This window comes from Oncorhynchus nerka, linkage group LG18 (assembly GCF_034236695.1).
Source record: "Oncorhynchus nerka isolate Pitt River linkage group LG18, Oner_Uvic_2.0, whole genome shotgun sequence".
In the NCBI taxonomy this organism is placed as follows: domain Eukaryota; kingdom Metazoa; phylum Chordata; class Actinopteri; order Salmoniformes; family Salmonidae; genus Oncorhynchus; species Oncorhynchus nerka.
The window spans coordinates 1,910,744-1,930,743 of record NC_088413.1 but is presented as its reverse complement, the minus strand read 5'-3'; the positions used below and the strand labels follow the sequence as shown (position 1 = coordinate 1,930,743).

At 52.1% G+C, this 20,000-nt stretch overlaps 1 protein-coding gene across 1 annotated transcript in view; it reads left to right on the top strand.

The window, feature by feature from the left end:
* The window catches only part of tbc1d1 (TBC1 (tre-2/USP6, BUB2, cdc16) domain family, member 1), a 158,809-nt gene extending 157,618 nt beyond the window's left edge, over window positions 1-1,191 (top strand). Inside the window, 2 exon segments of the mRNA XM_065003418.1 lie at window positions 301-477; window positions 610-1,191. Coding sequence (XP_064859490.1) covers window positions 301-477; window positions 610-1,095 — 663 coding nt within the window. The 3' untranslated portion in view covers window positions 1,096-1,191.
* The last annotated feature ends 18,809 nt before the right edge of the window (window positions 1,192-20,000 follow it).

The following is a 20,000-nucleotide window of genomic DNA, read 5'->3' as shown; positions in this document are numbered from 1 at the left end:
ACTGAATAACCTCTTCAGGGCCCCTCCCCTGAGAGCCAGACGGAATGACCTCTTCAGGGCCCCTCCCCGAGAGCCAGACGGAATGACCTCTTCAGGGCCCCTCCCCGAGAGCCAGACGGAATGACCTCTTCAGGGCCCCTCCCCCGAGAGCCAGACGGAATGACCTCTTCAGGGCCCCCCCACTGAGCGCCAGGCAGCTGTGTGTAAACTGACTGTAACTGACAATCAGGACTTCATCCTATCTGACATTCTGTGTGTGTGTGTGTGTGTGTGTGTGTGTGTGTGTGTGTGCGTGCGTAGGTGTGTGAGATGGACCTGTCCAATCAGCTGCAGGCGTACGAGGTGGAGTACCACGTCTTACAGGACGAGCTGTGTGACACGCCCGCTCACCTCAACCAATCGCAGCGCACCGCCCAGCTGGAACGCACCAATCAGAGCCTCCGACAGCAAAACCTCGACCTGCTGGAGGAACTGCAGGTAAACACACACTAAACACACACACACACACACTCACTAAACACACACACACACACACTAAACACACACACACACACACTCACTAAACACACACACACACTCACTAAACACACATGTTTTGTGTCTCTCCAGGCGTCCCAGGCTCGTGTGTGTCGTCTGGAAGGCCAGGTGGAGGGGCTGGCCCAATCGGAGTCTCTGCTGAGAGAACAGGTGTTCGACCTGGAGGAGGAGAGGAACGGACTGCGGAGCGCCGTCACACACCTACACACACTCCTCACCGCGCTGGGAATACACACACACACAACGCACGGGGACTTCAACCTGGACCCTCACACACACTCCGCTGCCGACACAGATGGACAGAGAGATGGCCAGAGAGATGGCCAGAGAGATGGCCAGAGAGATGGACAGAGAGATGGCCAGAGAGATGGACAGAGAGATGGCCCGAGAGATGGACAGAGAGATGGACAGAGAGATGGCCCGAGAGATGGACAGAGAGATGGACAGAGAGATGGCCAGAGAGATGGACAGGGTGTGGACGCCCCCACCAGACTGGGGCAAGGGACAGCAATGTCCTCCCCTCTCCTCCCTCATCCACTGGCTCTACCAGAACACTGAATCCTCTCCTGGAGGACTGTTCTCCTGTACTGAAATGTGTGTGTGGGGGGGGGGGGGTTCGCTGTCCTCTCTGGGCCGATACTCCACACAACAGTCCTATATACACAGTTACTATTGCAGCCAGATGTGTGTGTCTCTCTGCCTGTGTGTCTCTCTGCCTGCCTGTCTGTGTGTCTCTCTGCCTGTGTGTCTCTCTGCCTGTGTGTCTCTCTGCCTGTGTGTTTCTCTGTCTGTGTGTCTCTCTGTCTGTGTGTCTCTCTGCCTGTGTGTCTCTCTGCCTGTGTGTCTCTCTGCCTGTGTGTCTCTCTGCCTGCCTGTCTGTGTCTCTCTCTGCCTGTGTGTCTCTCTGCCTGTGTGTCTCTCTGCCTGCCTGTCTGTGTGTCTCTCTGCCTGTGTGTCTCTCTGCCTGTGTCTCTCTGCCTGCCTGTCTGTGTGTTTCTCTGCCTGCCTGTCTGTGTGTGTCTCTGCCTGTGTGTCTCTCTGCCTGTGTGTCTCTCTGCCTGCCTGTCTGTCTCTCTGCCTGTCTGTGTGTCTCTCTGCCTGCCTGTCTGTGTGTTTCTCTGCCTGCGTGTCTCTCTGCCTGTCTGTGTGTCTCTCTGCCTGTCTGTGTGTCTTTCTGCCTGTGTGTCTCTGCCTGTGTCTCTCTGCCTGTGTGTCTCTCTGCCTGTGTGTCTCTGCCTGCATGTCTCTCTGCCTGTGTCTCTCTGCCTGTGTCTCTCTGTCTGTGTGTCTCTCTGCCTGTCTGTCTCTCTGCCTGTGTGTCTCTGCCTGTGTCTCTCTGCCTGCGTGTCTCTCTGCCTGTGTCTCTCTGCCTGTGTCTCTCTGCCTGTGTCTCTCTGCCTGTGTCTCTCTGCCTGTGTGTCTCTGCCTGTGTGTCTCTCTGTATGTGTCTCTCTGCCTGTGTGTGTCTCTCTGCCTGTGTGTCTCTGCCTGTGTCTCTCTGCCTGTCTCTCTGCCTGTGTCTCTCTGCCTGTGTCTCTCTGCCTGTGTCTCTCTGCCTGTGTCTCTCTCTGCCTGTGTGTCTCTGCCTGTGTCTCTCTGCCTGTCTGTGTGTCTCTCTGCCTGTCTGTGTGTCTCTCTGCCTGTCTGTGTGTCTCTCTGCCTGTGTCTCTCTGCCTGTGTCTCTCTGCCTGTGTCTCTCTGCCTGTGTCTCTCTGCCTGTGTCTCTCTGCCTGCGTGTCTCTCTGCCTGCGTGTCTCTCTGCCTGTGTCTCTCTGCCTGTCTCTCTGCCTGTGTGTCTCTGCCTGTGTCTCTCTGCCTGTGTGTCTCTGCCTGTGTGTCTCTCTGCCTGTGTGTCTCTCTGCCTGTGTGTCTCTCTGCCTGTGTGTCTCTCTGCCTGTGTGTCTCTGCCTGTGTGTCTCTGCCTGTGTGTCTCTGCCTGTGTGTCTCTGCCTGTGTGTCTCTCTGCCTGCGTGTCTCTCTGTCTGTCTCTCTGCCTGTGTGTCTCTGCCTGTGTGTCTCTCTGCCTGTGTCTCTCTCTGCCTGTGTCTCTCTGCCTGTGTCTCTCTGCCTGTGTGTCTCTCTGCCTGTGTCTCTCTGCCTGTGTGTTTCTCTGCCTGTGTCTCTCTGCCTGTGTGTCTCTGCCTGTGTCTCTCTGCCTGTGTCTCTCTGCCTGTGTGTCTCTGCCTGTGTGTCTCTGCCTGTGTCTCTCTGCCTGTGTCTCTCTGCCTGTGTGTCTCTGCCTGTGTCTCTCTGCCTGTGTCTCTCTGCCTGCGTGTCTCTCTGTCTGTGTCTCTCTGCCTGTGTCTCTCTGCCTGCGTGTCTCTCTGCCTGTGTCTCTCTGCCTGTGTCTCTCTGCCTGTGTCTCTCTGCCTGTGGCTCTCTGCCTGTGGCTCTCTGCCTGTGTGTCTCTCTGCCTGTGTGTCTCTCTGCCTGTGTCTCTCTGCCTGTGTGTCTCTCTGCCTGTGTCTCTCTGCCTGTGTCTCTCTGCCTGTGTCTCTCTGCCTGTGTCTCTGCCTGTGTCTCTCTGCCTGTGTGTCTCTCTGCCTGCGTCTCTCTGCCTGCGTCTCTCTGCCTGCGTCTCTCTGCCTGTGTCTCTCTGCCTGTGTGTCTCTCTGCCTGTGTGTCTCTCTGCCTGTGTCAGTGTGTGTTGAGATGTGTTTATTGCACAGTCTTTGCAATAGGAAACATCTTGTACACTATATATGCAAAACCAAAATAAAGGGCTTCCGAGTGGCGCAGCGGTCTGTCACTTTTATAGTCCCTGGTTCGAAGCCCGGCTGTATCATGTCCGGTCGCGATTGGGAGTCCCATAGAGCTCAACGATTGGCCCACCCAGCGTCCGTCCGGGTTTCGGCCGATGGTCGGCCGTCATTTGTAAATGAGAATTTGTTCTTCACCTGAAGTTAAATAAAGATTCAAATAAATAAAGAAATTCACAACAAACCAAAATACTGTCATGACTCCATCCCCCATGATGCCCTGCTCCACACTGACGGGAGAGTGAGGGAGGAGAGAGAGAGACCCTTCCCCCTAATGGTTGAGGGGTAGGTCATACTATCTGAGAGGAGAGAGAGAGAGACCCTTCCCCCTAATGGTTGAGGGTTAGGTCATACTATCTGAGAGGAGAGAGAGAGAGAGACCCTTCCCCCTAATGGTTGAGGGTTAGGTCATACTATCTGAGGAGAGAGAGGAGAGAGAGACCCTTCCCCCTAATGGTTGAGGGTTAGGTCATACTATCTGAGGGAGAGAGAGAGACCCTTCCCCCTAATGGTTGAGGGTTAGGTCATACTATCTGAGAGAGAGAGAGAGAGACCCTTCCCCCTAATGGTTGAGGGTTAGGTCATACTATCTGAGGAGAGAGAGAGAGGAGAGAGACCCTTCCCCCTAATGGTTGAGGGGTAGGTCATACTATCTGAGAGAGAGAGAGACCCTTCCCCCTAATGGTTGAGGGGTAGGTCATACTATCTGAGGGGAGAGAGAGAGACCCTTCCCCCTAATGGTTGAGGGTTAGGTCATACTATCTGAGAGGAGAGAGAGAGAGACCCTTCCCCCTAATGGTTGAGGGGTAGGTCATACTATCTGAGAGGAGAGAGAGAGACCCTTCCCCCTAATGGTTGAGGGGTAGGTCATACTATCTGAGGGGAGAGAGAGGACCCTTCCCCCTAATGGTTGAGGGTTAGGTCATACTATCTGATGAGAGAGAGACCCTTCCCCCTAATGGTTGAGGGTTAGGTCATACTATCTGAGGGGAGAGAGAGAGACCCTTCCCCCTAATGGTTGAGGGTTAGGTCATACTATCTGAGGGGGGAGAGAGACCCTTCCCCCTAATGGTTGAGGGTTAGGTCATACTATCTGAGGGGAGAGAGAGACCCTTCCCCCTAATGGTTGAGGGTTAGGTCATACTATCTGAGGGGAGAGAGAGAGAGACCCTTCCCCCTAATGGTTGAGGGTTAGGTCATACTATCTGAGGGGAGAGAGAGAGACCCTTCCCCCTAGTGGTTGAGGGTTAGGTCATACTATCTGAGGGGAGAGAGAGAGGGAGGAGAGAGACCCTTCCCCCTAATGGTTGAGGGTTAGGTCATACTATCTGAGGGGGGAGAGAGAGAGAGAGAGACCCTTCCCCCTAATGGTTGAGGGTTAGGTCATACTATCTGAGGGGAGAGAGAAAGGGAGGAGAGAGAGACCCTTCCCCCTAATGGTTGAGGGTTAGGTCATACTATCTGAGGGGAGAGAGAGAGAGAGAGACCCTTCCCCCTAATGGTTGAGGGGTAGGTCATACTATCTGAGAGGAGATAGACCCTTCCCCCTAATGGTTGAGGGTTAGGTCATACAACCTGAGGGGGGAGAGAGAGACCCTTCCCCCTAATGGTTGAGGGGTAGGTCATACTATCTGAGAGGAGAGAGACCCTTCCCCCTAATGGTTGAGGGTTAGGTCATACTATCTGAGGAGAGAGAGAGAGACCCTTCCTCCTAATGGTTGAGGGGTAGGTCATACTATCTGAGGGGAGAGAGAGAGACCCTTCCCCCTAATGGTTGAGGCGTAGGTCATACTATCTGAGAGGAGAGAGAGAGACCCTTCCCCCTAATGGTTGAGGGGTAGGTCATACTATCTGAGAGGAGAGAGAGAGAGAGACCCTTCCCCCTAATGGTTGAGGGTTAGGTCATACTATCTGAGGGGAGAGAGAGAGACCCTTCCCCCTAATGGTTGAGGGGTAGGTCATACTATCTGAGAGAGAGAGAGAGAGAGAGAGACCCTTCCCCCTAATGGTTGAGGGGTAGGTCATACTATCTGAGAGAGAGAGAGACCCTTCCCCCTAATGGTTGAGGGTTAGGTCATACTATCTGAGGGGAGAGAGAGAGACCCTTCCCCCTAATGGTTGAGGGTTAGGTCATACTATCTGAGAGGAGAGAGAGAGAGAGAGACCCTTCCCCCTAATGGTTGAGGGGTAGGTCATACTATCTGATGAGAGAGAGACCCTTCCCCTAATGGTTGAGGGGTAGGTCATACTATCTGAGGGGAGAGAGAGAGAGAGAGACCCTTCCCCCTAATGGTTGAGGGGTAGGTCATACTATCTGATGAGAGAGAGACCCTTCCCCCTAATGGTTGAGGGGTAGGTCATACTATCTGAGGGGAGAGAGTGAGGAGAGAGAGACCCTTCCTCCTAATGGTTGAGGGGTAGGTCATACTATCTGAGAGGAGAGAGAGAGACCCTTCCCCCTAATGGTTGAGGGGTAGGTCATACTATCTGAGAGGAGGAGAGAGAGAGACCCTTCCCCCTAATGGTTGAGGGGTAGGTCATACTATCTGAGAGGAGAGAGAGAGAGAGACCCTTCCCCCTAATGGTTGAGGGTTAGGTCATACTATCTGAGGAGAGAGAGAGAGGAGAGAGAGACCCTTCCCCCTAATGGTTGAGGGGTAGGTCATACTATCTGAGAGGAGAGAGAGAGAGACCCTTCCCCCTAATGGTTGAGGGTTAGGTCATACTATCTGAGGGGAGAGAGAGAGAGACCCTTCCCCCCCTAATGGTCATACTATTGAGGGTTAGGTCATACTATCTGAGAGGAGAGAGAGAGAGAGACCCTTCCCCTAATGGTTGAGGGTAGGTCATACTATCTGAGGGGAGAGAGAGACCCTTCCCCTAATGGTTGAGGGTAGGTCATACTATCTGAGAGGAGAGAGAGAGACCCTTCCCCTAATGGTTGAGGGGTTAGGACCCTTCATGGTTGATCTGAGGGAGAGAGAGAGACCCTTCCCCTAATGGTTGAGGGTTAGGTCATACTATCTGATGAGAGAGAGACCCTTCCCCTAATGGTCTGAGGGTTAGGGGTCATACTATCTGAGGGGAGAGAGAGAGACCCTTCCCCTAATGGTTGAGGGTTAGGTCATACTATCTGAGGGAGAGAGAGACCCTTCCCCTAATGGTTGAGGGGTTAGGTCATACTATCTGAGAGGAGAGAGAGAGAGACCCTTCCCCTAATGGTTGAGGGTTAGGTCATACTATCTGAGGGAGAGAGAGAGAGACCCTTCCCCTAATGGTTGAGGGTTAGGTCATACTATCTGAGGGGAGAGAGAGAGACCCTTCCCCTAATGGTTGAGGGTTAGGTCATACTATCTGAGGGAGAGAGAGAGAGAGAGAGAGACCCTTCTGAGAGAGAGAGACCCTTCCCCCTAATGGTTGAGGGTTAGGTCATACTATCTGAGGGAGAGAGAGAGAGAGACCCTTGAGAGGAGAGAGACCCCCCTAATGGTTGAGGGTTAGGTCATACTATCTGAGGGGAGAGAGACCCTTCCCTAATGGGAGGGAGAGAGACCCTTCCCCTAATGGTTGAGGGTTAGGTCATACTATCTGAGGGGAGAGAGAGAGAGAGAGACCCTTCCCCTAATGGTTGAGGGGTAGGTCATACTATCTGAGAGAGAGAGAGACCCTTCCCCCTAATGGTTGACTATTAGGTCATACTATCTGAGTCATACTAGAGAGAGAGAGACCCTTCCCCTAATGGTTGAGGGGTAGGTCATACTATCTGAGGGGAGAGAGAGAGACCCTTCCCCTAATGGTTGAGGGTAGGTCATACTATCTGAGAGAGAGAGAGAGACCCTTCCCCCTAATGGTTGAGGGGTAGGTCATACTATCTGAGAGGAGAGAGAGAGAGAGACCCTTCCCCCTAATGGTTGAGGGGTAGGTCATACTATCTGAGAGGAGAGAGAGACCCTTCCCCCTAATGGTTGAGGGTTAGGTCATACTATCTGAGGGGAGAGAGAGAGACCCTTCCCCTAATGGTTGAGGGTTAGGTCATACTATCTGAGGAGAGAGAGAGAGACCCTTCCCCCTAATGGTTGAGGGTTAGGTCATACTATCTGAGGAGAGAGACCCTTCCCCTAATGTGGTTGAGGGGTAGGTCATACTATCTGAGGGAGAGAGAGAGACCCTTCCCCCTAATGGTTGAGGGTTAGGTCATACTATCTGAGGAGAGAGAGAGAGAGAGAGACCCTTCCCCTAATGGTTGAGGGGTAGGTCATACTATCTGAGGGGAGAGAGAGAGACCCTTCCCCCTAATGGTTGAGGGGTAGGTCATACTATCTGAGGGGAGAGAGAGAGACCCTTCCCCCTAATGGTTGAGGGGTAGGTCATACTATCTGAGAGAGAGAGAGAGACCCTTACCCTAATGGTTGAGGGGTAGGTCATACTATCTGAGGAGAGAGAGAGAGACCCTTCCCCCTAATGGTTGAGGGGTAGGTCATACTATCTGAGGGGAGAGAGAGAGGAGAGAGAGACCCTTCCTCCTAATGGTTGAGGGGTAGGTCATACTATCTGAGAGGGGAGAGAGAGACCCTTCCCCCTAATGGTTGAGGGGTAGGTCATACTATCTGAGAGGAGAGAGAGAGAGAGACCCTTCCCCCTAATGCGTCACTGTTGAGGGGTAGGTCATACTATCTGAGGAGAGAGAGAGAGAGACCCTTCCCCTAATGGTTGAGGGTTAGGTCATACTATCTGAGGGGAGAGAGAGAGACCCTTCCCCTAATGGTTGAGGGTAGGTCATACTATCTGAGGGAGAGAGATGGTTGAGAGAGAGAGAGAGAGACCCTTCCCTAATGGTTGAGGGTTAGGTCATACTATCTGAGGAGAGAGAGAGAGAGACCCTTCCCCCTAATGGTTGAGGGGTAGGTCATACTATCTGAGGGGGAGAGAGAGACCCTTCCCCCTAATGGTTGAGGGTTAGGTCATACTATCTGAGGAGAGAGAGAGAGGAGAGAGAGACCCTTCCCCCTAATGGTTGAGGGGTAGGTCATACTATCTGAGGGGAGAGAGAGAGACCCTTCCCCTAATGGTTGAGGGGTAGGTCATACTATCTGAGGGAGAGAGAGACCCTTCCCCTAATGGTTGAGGGGTAGGTCATACTATCTGAGGAGAGAGAGAGACCCTTCCCCTAATGGTTGGGTTAGGTCATACTATCTGAGGAGAGAGAGAGAGAGAGAGACCCTTCCCCCTAATGGTTGAGGGTTAGGTCATACTATCTGAGAGGAGAGAGAGAGACCCTTCCCCCTAATGGTTGAGGGTTAGGTCATACTATCTGAGGGGAGAGAGAGAGACCCTTCCCCCTAATGGTTGAGGGTTAGGTCATACTATCTGAGGAGAGAGAGAGACCCTTCCCCCTAATGGTTGAGGGGTAGGTCATACTATCTGAGGGGAGGAGAGAGAGAGACCCTTCCCCCTAATGGTTGAGGGTTAGGTCATACTATCTGAGGGGGAGAGAGAGACCCTTCCCCCTAATGGTTGAGGGTTAGGTCATACTATCTGAGGGGAGAGAGAGAGACCCTTCCCCTAATGGTTGAGGGTTAGGTCATACTATCTGAGAGGGAGAGAGAGAGAGACCCTTCCCCCTAATGGTTGAGGGTTAGGTCATACTATCTGAGGGGGAGAGAGAGAGACCCTTCCCCTAATGGTTGAGGGTTAGGTCATACTATCTGAGAGGGAGAGAGAGACCCTTCCCCCTAATGGTTGAGGGTTAGGTCATACTATCTGAGGGGGAGAGAGAGACCCTTCCCCTAATGGTTGAGGGTTAGGTCATACTATCTGAGGGGAGAGAGAGAGACCCTTCCCCTAATGGTTGAGGGTTAGGTCATACTATCTGAGGGGGAGAGAGAGACCCCCCCTAATGGTTGAGGGTTAGGTCATACTATCTGAGAGGAGAGAGAGAGAGAGAGACCCTTCCCCTAATGGTTGAGGGTAGGTCATACTATCTGATGAGAGAGAGACCCTTCCCCTAATGGTTGAGGGTTAGGTCATACTATCTGAGGAGAGAGAGAGAGGAGAGAGAGACCCTTCCCCTAATGGTTGAGGGGTAGGTCATACTATCTGAGGGAGAGAGAGAGACCCTTCCCCTAATGGTTGAGGGTTAGGTCATACTATCTGAGGGAGGAGAGAGAGACCCTTCCCCTAATGGTTGAGGGTAGGTCATACTATCTGAGGGGAGAGATGGTTGAGGAGGTCATACTATCTGAGAGAGAGACCCTTCCCCCTAATGGTTGAGGGTTAGGTCATACTATCTGAGGGGAGAGAGAGAGACCCTTCCCCCTAATGGTTGAGGGTTAGGTCATACTATCTGAGAGGAGAGAGAGAGACCCTTCCCCCTAATGGTTGAGGGGTAGGTCATACTATCTGAGGGGAGAGAGAGAGACCCTTCCCCCTAATGGTTGAGGGTTAGGTCATACTATCTGAGGAGAGAGAGAGAGAGAGAGACCCTTCCCCCTAATGGTTGAGGGTTAGGTCATACTATCTGAGGGGAGAGAGAGAGACCCTTCCCCTAATGGTTGAGGGTTAGGTCATACTATCTGAGAGGAGAGAGAGAGACCCTTCCCCTAATGGTTGAGGGGTAGGTCATACTATCTGAGGGGGAGAGAGAGAGACCCTTCCCCTAATGGTTGAGGGTTAGGTCATACTATCTGAGGGGAGAGAGAGAGACCCTTCCCCTAATGGTTGAGAGGTCATACTATCTGAGGGGAGAGAGAGGTTAGGTCATACTATCTGAGGAGAGAGAGAGAGACCCTTCCCCCTAATGGTTGAGGGTTAGGTCATACTATCTGAGAGGAGAGAGAGAGAGAGACCCTTCCCCCTAATGGTTGAGGGTTAGGTCATACTATCTGAGGGGAGAGAGAGACCCTTCCCCCTAATGGTTGAGGGTTAGGTCATACTATCTGAGGGAGAGAGAGAGAGAGAGACCCTTCCCCCTAATGGTTGAGGGGTAGGTCATACTATCTGAGGGGGAGAGAGAGACCCTTCCCCTAATGGTTGAGGGTTAGGTCATACTATCTGGGGGAGAGAGAGACCCTTCCCCTAATGGTTGAGGGTTAGGTCATACTATCTGAGGGGGAGAGAGAGACCCTTCCCCTAATGGTTGAGGGTTAGGTCATACTATCTGAGGGGAGAGAGACCCTTCCCCTAATGGTTGAGGGTTAGGTCATACTATCTGAGGGGGGAGAGAGAGACCCTTCCCCCTAATGGTTGAGGGTTAGGTCATACTATCTGAGAGGAGAGAGAGAGAGAGACCCTTCCCCCTAATATTTGAGGGGTATGTCATACTATCTGATGAGAGAGAGACCCTTCCCCCTAATGGTTGAGGGTTAGGTCATACTATCTGAGGAGAGAGAGAGAGGAGAGAGAGACCCTTCCTCCTAATGGTTGAGGGGTAGGTCATACTATCTGAGGGGAGAGAGAGAGACCCTTCCCCCTAATGGTTGAGGGTTAGGTCATACTATCTGTTGGGGGAGTCATACTAGAGAGGGAGAGAGAGACCCTTCCCCTAATGGTTGAGGGTTAGGTCATACTATCTGATCTGGGGAGAGAGAGACCCTTCCCCCTAATGGTTGAGGGTTAGGTCATACTATCTGAGGAGGAGAGAGAGAGACCCTTCCCCTAATGGTTGAGGGGTAGGTCATACTATCTGAGGGGGAGAGAGAGAGAGAGACCCTTCCCCTAATGGTTGAGGGTTAGGTCATACTATCTGAGGGGAGAGAGAGACCCTTCCCCTAATGGTTGAGGGTTAGGTCATACTATCTGAGGGAGAGAGAGAGAGACCCTTCCCCTAATGGTTGAGGGTTAGGTCATACTATCTGAGATCTGAGAGAGAGAGAGAGACCCTTCCCCTAATGGTCTGAGGGTTAGGGGTCATACTATCTGAGAGGAGAGAGAGAGAGAGACCCTTCCCCTAATGGTTGAGGGTTAGGTCATACTATCTGAGAGGGGAGAGAGAGAGACCCTTCCCCTAATGGTTGAGGGTTAGGTCATACTATCTGGGAGAGAGAGAGACCCTTCCCCTAATGGTTGAGGGTTAGGTCATACTATCTGAGAGAGAGAGAGACCCTTCCCCCTAATGGTTGAGGGTTAGGTCATACTATCTGAGGGGAGAGAGAGAGACCCTTCCCCTAATGGTTGAGGGTTAGGTCATACTATCTGAGGGGAGAGAGAGACCCTTCCCCCTAATGGTTGAGGGGTAGGTCATACTATCTGAGGGGAGAGAGAGACCCTTCCCCCTAATGGTTGAGGGTTAGGTCATACTATCTGAGGGAGAGAGAGAGAGACCCTTCCCCCTAATGGTTGAGGGTTAGGTCATACTATCTGAGGGAGGAGAGAGAGAGAGACCCTTCCCCTAATGGTTGAGGGTTAGGTCATACTATCTGAGAGGAGGAGAGAGAGAGAGACCCTTCCCCTAATGGTTGAGGGGTAGGTCATACTATCTGAGGTCATAGAGAGAGAGAGAGACCCTTCCCCTAATGGTTGAGGGTTAGGTCATACTATCTGAGGAGGGGAGAGAGAGAGACCCTTCCCCCTAATGGTTGAGGGGTAGGTCATACTATCTGAGGGGAGAGAGAGACCCTTCCCCTAATGGTTGAGGGTTAGGTCATACTATCTGAGGAGAGAGAGAGAGACCCTTCCCCCTAATGGTTGAGGGGTAGGTCATACTATCTGAGAGGAGAGAGACCCTTCCCCCTAATGGTTGAGGGTTAGGTCATACTATCTGAGGGAGAGAGAGAGAGACCCTTCCCCCTAATGGTTGAGGGTTAGGTCATACTATCTGAGGAGAGAGAGAGAGACCCTTCCCCTAATGGTTGAGGGGTAGGTCATACTATCTGAGGGAGAGAGAGAGACCCTTCCCCTAATGGTTGAGGGTTAGGTCATACTATCTGAGGAGAGAGAGAGAGAGAGAGACCCTTCCCCTAATGGTTGAGGGGTAGGTCATACTATCTGAGGAGAGAGAGAGACCCTTCCCCTAATGGTTGAGGGGTAGGTCATACTATCTGAGAGGAGAGAGAGAGAGACCCTTCCCCTAATGGTTGAGGGGTAGGTCATACTATCTGAGGGGAGAGAGAGAGACCCTTCCCCTAATGGTTGAGGGTTAGGTCATACTATCTGAGAGAGAGACCCTTCCCCTAATGGTTGAGGGTTAGGTCATACTATCTGAGAGAGAGACCCTTCCCCCTAATGGTTGAGGGTTAGGTCATACTATCTGAGAGGAGAGAGAGAGAGACCCTTCCCCTAATGGTTGAGGGTAGGTCATACTATCTGAGGAGGAGAGAGAGAGAGACCCTTCCCCCTAATGGTTGAGGGTTAGGTCATACTATCTGAGGGGGAGAGAGAGAGAGAGACCCTTCCCCTAATGGTTGAGGGTAGGTCATACTATCTGAGAGGGAGAGAGAGAGACCCTTCCCCTAATGGTTGAGGGGTAGGTCATACTATCTGAGAGAGAGAGAGAGACCCTTCCCCCTAATGGTTGAGGGGTAGGTCATACTATCTGAGAGAGGAGAGAGAGAGACCCTTCCCCTAATGGTTGAGGGTTAGGTCATACTATCTGAGGGAGAGAGAGAGAGACCCTTCCCCTACTGGTTGAGGGTTAGGTCATACTATCTGAAGAGAGAGAGACCCTTCCCCCTAATGGTTGAGGGTTAGGTCATACTATCTGAGGGGGAGAGAGAGAGACCCTTCCCCCTAATGGTTGAGGGGTAGGTCATACTATCTGAGGGAGAGAGAGAGACCCTTCCCCCTAATGGTTGAGGGGGTAGGTCATACTATCTGAGAGGAGAGAGGGTTAGGTCATACTATCTGAGGGGAGAGAGAGACCCTTCCCCTAATGGTTGAGGGTTAGGTCATACTATCTGAGGGGAGAGAGAGACCCTTCCCCTAATGGTTGAGGGGTAGGTCATACTATCTGAGGGGGAGAGAGAGACCCTTCCCCCTAATGGTTGAGGGTTAGGTCATACTATCTGAGGGGAGAGAGAGAGACCCTTACCCTACTGGTTGAGGGTTAGGTCATACTATCTGATGAGAGAGAGACCCTTCCCTAATGGTTGAGGGTTAGGTCATACTATCTGAGGGGAGAGAGAGACCCTTCCCCTAATGGTTGAGGGGTAGGTCATACTATCTGAGAGAGAGAGAGAGACCCTTCCCCTAATGGTTGAGGGTTAGGTCATACTATCTGAGGGGGAGAGAGAGACCCTTCCCCTAATGGTTGAGGGTTAGGTCATACTATCTGACCCTTACCCTACTGGTTGAGGGGAGAGAGAGGGAGAGAGAGAGACCCTTCCCCTAATGGTTGAGGGTTAGGTCATACTATCTGAGGGGGAGAGAGAGACCCTTCCCCATAATGGTTGAGGGGTAGGTCATACTATCTGAGGGGAGAGAGAGAGACCCTTCCCCCTAATGGTTGAGGGTTAGGTCATACTATCTGAGGGGGGAGAGAGAGACCCTTCCCCCTAATGGTTGAGGGGTAGGTCATACTATCTGGGGGAGAGAGAGACCCTTCCCCCTAATGGTTGAGGGTTAGGTCATACTATCTGAGGGGAGAGAGAGAGACCCTTCCCCTAATGGTTGAGGGTTAGGTCATACTATCTGAGGGAGAGAGAGAGAGAGACCCTTCCCCTAATGGTTGAGGGGGTTAGGTCATACTATCTGAGGGGAGAGAGAGGGAGGTCATACTATCTGGAGAGAGACCCTTCCCCTAATGGTTGAGGGGTAGGTCATACTATCTGAGGAGAGAGAGAGAGACCCTTCCCCTAATGGTTGAGGGTTAGGTCATACTATCTGGGGGGAGAGAGAGACCCTTCCCCCTAATGGTTGAGGGTTAGGTCATACTATCTGAGGGGGGAGAGAGAGACCCTTCCCCCTAATGGTTGAGGGGTAGGTCATACTATCTGAGAGAGAGAGACCCTTCCCCCTAATGTTGAGGTTAGGTCATACTATCTGAGGGTTAGGTCATACTATCTGAGGGGGAGAGAGACCCTTCCCCTAATGGTTGAGAGACCCTTCCCCTAATGGTTGAGGGTTAGGTCCTTCCCTAATCTGAGGGGAGAGACCCTTCATACTATCTGAGAGGAGAGAGAGAGACCCTTCCCCTAATGGTTGAGGGGTAGGTCATCTGGAGGGGAGAGAGAGAGACCCTTCCCCTACTATCTGGGGAGGAGAGAGAGAGACCCTTCCCCTAATGGTTGAGGGGTAGGTCATACTATCTGGGGGGAGAGAGAGACCCTTCCCCTAATGGTTGAGGGGTAGGTCATACTATCTGAGACCCTTCCCCCTAATGGTTGAGGGAGGAGAGAGAGAGAGAGACCCTTCCCCTAATGGTTGAGGGTTAGGTCATACTATCTGAGGGGAGAGAGAGACCCTTCCCCTAATGGTTGAGGGTTAGGTCATACTATCTGAGGGGGAGAGAGAGACCCTTCCCTGATGAGAGAGAGACCCTTCCCCTAATGGTTGAGGGTTAGGTCACTATCTATCTGATCTGAGGGGGAGAGAGAGACCCTTTCCCTAATGGTTGAGGGTTAGGTCATACTATCTGAGAGGGAGAGAGAGAGACCCTTCCCTAATGGTTGAGGGGTAGGTCATACTATCTGAGAGAGACCCTTCCCCTAATGGTTGAGGGTTAGGTCATACTATCTGAGAGAGAGAGAGAGAGAGAGACCCTTCCCCTAATGGTTGAGGGTTAGGTCATACTATCTGAGGGGGAGAGAGAGACCCTTCCCCTAATGGTTGAGGGTTAGGTCATACTATCTGAGAGAGAGAGAGAGAGGAGAGAGAGAGACCCTTCCCCCTAATGGTTGAGGGGTAGGTCATACTATCTGAGGAGAGAGAGACCCTTCCCCCTAATGGTTGACCCTTCCCCTAATGGTTGAGGGTTAGGTCATACTATCTGAGGGGAGAGAGACCCTTCCCCCTAATGGTTGAGGGAGGTCCCTGAGGGGAGAGAGAGAGACCCCCCTAATGGTTGAGGGGTAGGTCATACTATCTGAGGGGAGAGAGACCCTTCCCCTAATGGTTGAGGGTTAGGTCATACTATCTGAGGGGAGAGAGAGAGACCCTTCCCCTAATGGTTGGAGTCATACTATCTGAGAGAGAGACCCTTCCCCTAATGGTTGAGGGGTAGGTCATACTATCTGAGGGGAGAGAGAGAGACCCTTCCCCTAATGGTTGAGGGTTAGGGAGGGGAGAGAGAGACCCTTCCCCCTAATGGTTGAGGGTTAGGTCATACTATCTGAGAGAGAGAGAGACCCTTCCCCTAATGGTTGAGGGTTAGGTCATACTATCTGAGGGGAGAGAGAGAGACCCTTCCCCTAATGGTTGAGGGGTAGGTCATATCTATCTGAGGGTTAGGAGAGGGAGAGAGACCCTTCCCCTAATGGTTGAGGGGTAGGTCATACTATCTGAGAGAGAGAGAGACCCTTCCCCTAATGGTTGAGGGTTAGGTCATACTATCTGAGAGAGACCCTTCCCCTAATGGTTGAGGGTTAGGTCATACTATCTGAGGGGAGAGAGAGACCCTTCCCCTAATGGTTGAGGGTTAGGTCATACTATCTGAGACCCTTCCCCCTAATGGTTGGTTAGGTCATACTATCTGAGGGGGAGAGAGAGACCCTTCCCCTAATGGTTGAGGGTTAGGTCATACTATCTGAGGAGAGAGAGAGAGAGCCCTTCCCCTAATGGTTGAGGGGTTAGGTCATACTATCTGAGAGGAGAGAGAGACCCTTCCCCTAATGGTTGAGGGTTAGGTCATACTATCTGAGGGGGAGAGAGAGACCCTTCCCCTAATGGTTGAGGGTTAGGTCATACTATCTGAGGGGAGAGAGAGATGGTTGAGGGGTAGACCCTTCCCCTAATGGTTGAGGGTTAGGTCATACTATCTGAGGAGGAGAGAGAGAGAGACCCTTCCCCTAATGGTTGAGGGTTAGGTCATACTATCTGAGGAGAGAGAGAGAGAGAGAGACCCTTCCCCTAATGGTTGAGGGGTAGGTCATACTATCTGAGGGGAGAGAGAGACCCTTCCCCTAATGGTTGAGGGGTAGGTCATACTATCTGAGGATGGCTGAGGGAGAGAGAGAGAGACCCTTCCCCTAATGGTTGAGGGTTAGGTCATACTATCTGAGGGGAGAGAGAGACCCTTCCCCTAATGGTTGAGGGGTAGGTCATACTATCTGAGAGAGAGAGACCCTTCCCCTAATGGTTGAGGGTTAGGTCATACTATCTGAGGGGAGAGAGAGACCCTTCCCCCTAATGGTTGAGGGTTAGGTCATACTATCTGAGGAGAGGGGGAGAGAGAGACCCTTCCCCTAATGGTTGAGGGGTAGGTCATACTATCTGAGGAGGAGAGAGAGACCCTTCCCCTAATGGTTGAGGGTTAGGTCATACTATCTGAGGAGAGACCCTTCCCCCAATGGTTGAGGGGAGGAGAGAGAGACCCTTCCCCTAATGGTTGAGGGTTAGGTCATACTATCTGAGGGGAGAGAGAGAGACCCTTCCCCCCTAATGGTTGAGGGTTAGGTCATACTATCTGAGGAGAGAGGAGAGAGAGAGACCCTTCCCCTAATGGTTGATGGTTGAGGGGTAGGTCATACTATCTGAGAGGGGAGAGAGAGACCCTTCCCCTAATGGTTGAGGGGTAGGTCATACTATCTGAGGGAGAGAGAGAGACCCTTCCCCTAATGGTTGAGGGGTAGGTCATACTATCTGAGGGAGAGAGAGAGACCCTTCCCCTAATGGTTGAGGGGTAGGTCATACTATCTGAGGAGAGAGAGAGACCCTTCCCCCTAATGGTTGAGGGTAGGTCATACTACCCTTCTGGTTGAGAGGGGTAGGTCATACTATCTGAGAGAGAGAGAGAGACCCTTCCCCTAATGGTTGAGGGTTAGGTCATACTATCTGAGGGGAGAGAGAGAGACCCTTCCCCTAATGGTTGAGGGTTAGGTCATACTATCTGAGGAGGGAGAGAGAGAGACCCTTCCCCCTAATGGTTGAGGGGTAGGTCATACTATCTGAGGGGAGAGAGAGAGACCCTTCCCCTAATGGTTGAGGGTTAGGTCATACTATCTGAGGGGAGAGAGAGAGACCCTTCCCCCTAATGGTTGAGGGTTAGGTCATACTATCTGAGGGGGAGAGAGAGACCCTTCCCCCTATGGTTGATGGTTGAGGGTTAGGGGTCATACTATCTGAGGGAGGAGAGAGAGACCCTTCCCCTAATGGTTGAGGGTTAGGTCATACTATCTGATGGGAGGGAGAGAGAGACCCTTCCCCTAATGGTTGAGGGTTAGGTCATACTATCTGAGGAGGAGAGAGAGAGAGACCCTTCCCCTAATGAGGCTTAGGTCATACTATCTGAGGGGAGAGAGACCCTTCCCTAATGGTTGAGGGTAGGTCATACTATCTGAGAGAGAGAGAGAGACCCTTCCCCCTAATGGTTGAGGGTTAGGTCATACTATCTGAGGGGAGAGAGAGAGAGACCCTTCCCCCTAATGGTTGAGGGGTAGGTCATACTATCTGAGGGAGAGAGAGAGACCCTTCCCCCTAATGGTTGAGGGTTAGGTCATACTATCTGAGACCCTTCCCCCTAATGGTTGAGGAGGAGAGAGAGACCCTTCCCCTAATGGTTGAGGGTTAGGTCATACTATCTGAGGGGGAGAGAGAGAGACCCTTCCCCTAATGGTCTGAGGGGTTGAGGTCATACTATCTGAGGGGAGAGAGAGAGAGAGACCCTTCCCCTAATGGTTGAGGGGTAGGTCATACTATCTGAGGAGAGAGAGAGACCCTTCCCCCTAATGGTTGAGGGTTAGGTCATACTATCTGAGAGGAGAGAGAGAGAGAGACCCTTCCCCCTAATGGTTGAGGGTTAGGTCATACTATCTGAGGGGAGAGAGAGAGAGACCCTTCCCCCTAATGGTTGAGGGGTAGGTCATACTATCTGAGGGAGAGAGAGAGACCCTTCCCCTAATGGTTGAGGGTTAGGTCATACTATCTGAGGAGAGAGAGAGACCCTTCCCCCCCATACTATCTGAGACCCTTCCCCTAATTGAGGGGTAGGTCATACTATCTGAGGAGAGAGAGAGAGAGAGAGACCCTTCCCCCTAATGGTTGAGGGTTAGGTCATACTATCTGAGAGGAGACCCTTCCCCTAATGGTTGAGGGTTAGGGTCATACTATCTGAGGGAGAGAGAGAGACCCCTTCCCCCTGAGGGGAGGTCATACTAGAGAGAGAGAGAGAGACCCTTCCCCCTAATGGTTGAGGGTTAGGTCATACTATCTGAGGAGAGAGACCCTTCCCCTAATGGTTGAGGGTTAGGTCATACTATCTGAGGGGGAGAGAGAGACCCTTCCCCTAATGGTTGAGGGTTAGGTCATACTATCTGAGGAGAGAGAGAGAGACCCTTCCCCTAATGGTTGAGGGGTAGGTCATACTATCTGAGGGAGGAGAGAGAGACCCTTCCCCCTAATGGTTGAGGGTTAGGTCATACTATCTGAGGAGAGAGAGAGAGGAGAGAGAGACCCTTCCCCCTAATGGTTGAGGGGTAGGTCATACTATCTGAGGGGAGAGAGAGAGACCCTTCCCCCTAATGGTTGAGGGTTAGGTCATACTATCTGAGGAGAGAGAGAGACCCTTCCCCCTAATGGTTGAGGGTTAGGTCATACTATCTGAGGGAGAGAGAGAGACCCTTCCCCTAATGGTTGAGGGTTAGGTCATACTATCTGAGGAGAGAGAGAGAGAGACCCTTCCCCTAATGGTTGAGGGGTCATACTATCTGAGGAGAGAGAGGTCATATCTGAGGAGAGAGAGAGAGACCCTTCCCCTAATGGTTGAGGGTTAGGTCATACTATCTGAGGGGGGAGAGAGAGAGAGACCCTTCCCCCTAATGGTTGAGGGTTAGGTCATACTATCTGAGAGAGGGAGAGAGAGAGACCCCTTCCCCTAATGGTTGAGGGTTAGGTCATACTATCTGAGGGGAGAGAGAGACCCTTCCCCTAATGGTTGAGGGTTAGGTCATACTATCTGAGAGGAGAGGGGGAGAGAGAGACCCTTCCCCTAATGGTTGAGGGGTAGGTCATACTATCTGATGAGAGAGAGAGACCCTTCCCCCTAATGGTTGAGGGTTAGGTCATACTATCTGAGGGGGAGAGAGAGACCCCTTCCCCCTAATGGTTGAGGGTTAGGTCATACTATCTGAGGGGAGAGAGAGACCCTTCCCCTAATGGTTGAGGGTTAGGTCATACTATCTGAGAGAGAGAGACCCTTCCCCTAATGGTTGAGAGGTAGACCCTTCCTCCTGGGTCGGCTGAGGGTTTACTATCTGAGAGAGAGAGAGAGAGACCCTTCCCCTAATGGTTGAGGGTTAGGTCATACTATCTGAAATGGGAGAGAGGAGAGAGAGACCCTTCCCCCTAATGGTTGAGGGGTCATACTATCTGAGGGGGGAGAGTCATACTATCTGAGGGAGAGAGAGAGACCCTTCCCCCTAATGGTTGAGGGTTAGGTCATACTATCTGAGAGGGAGAGAGAGAGACCCTTCCCCTAATGGTTGAGGGTTAGGTCATACTATCTGAGGGAGGAGAGAGAGAGACCCTTCCCCTAATGGTTGAGGGGTAGGTCATACTATCTGAGGGGAGAGAGAGAGAGACCCTTCCCCTAATGGTTGAGGGTTAGGTCATACTATC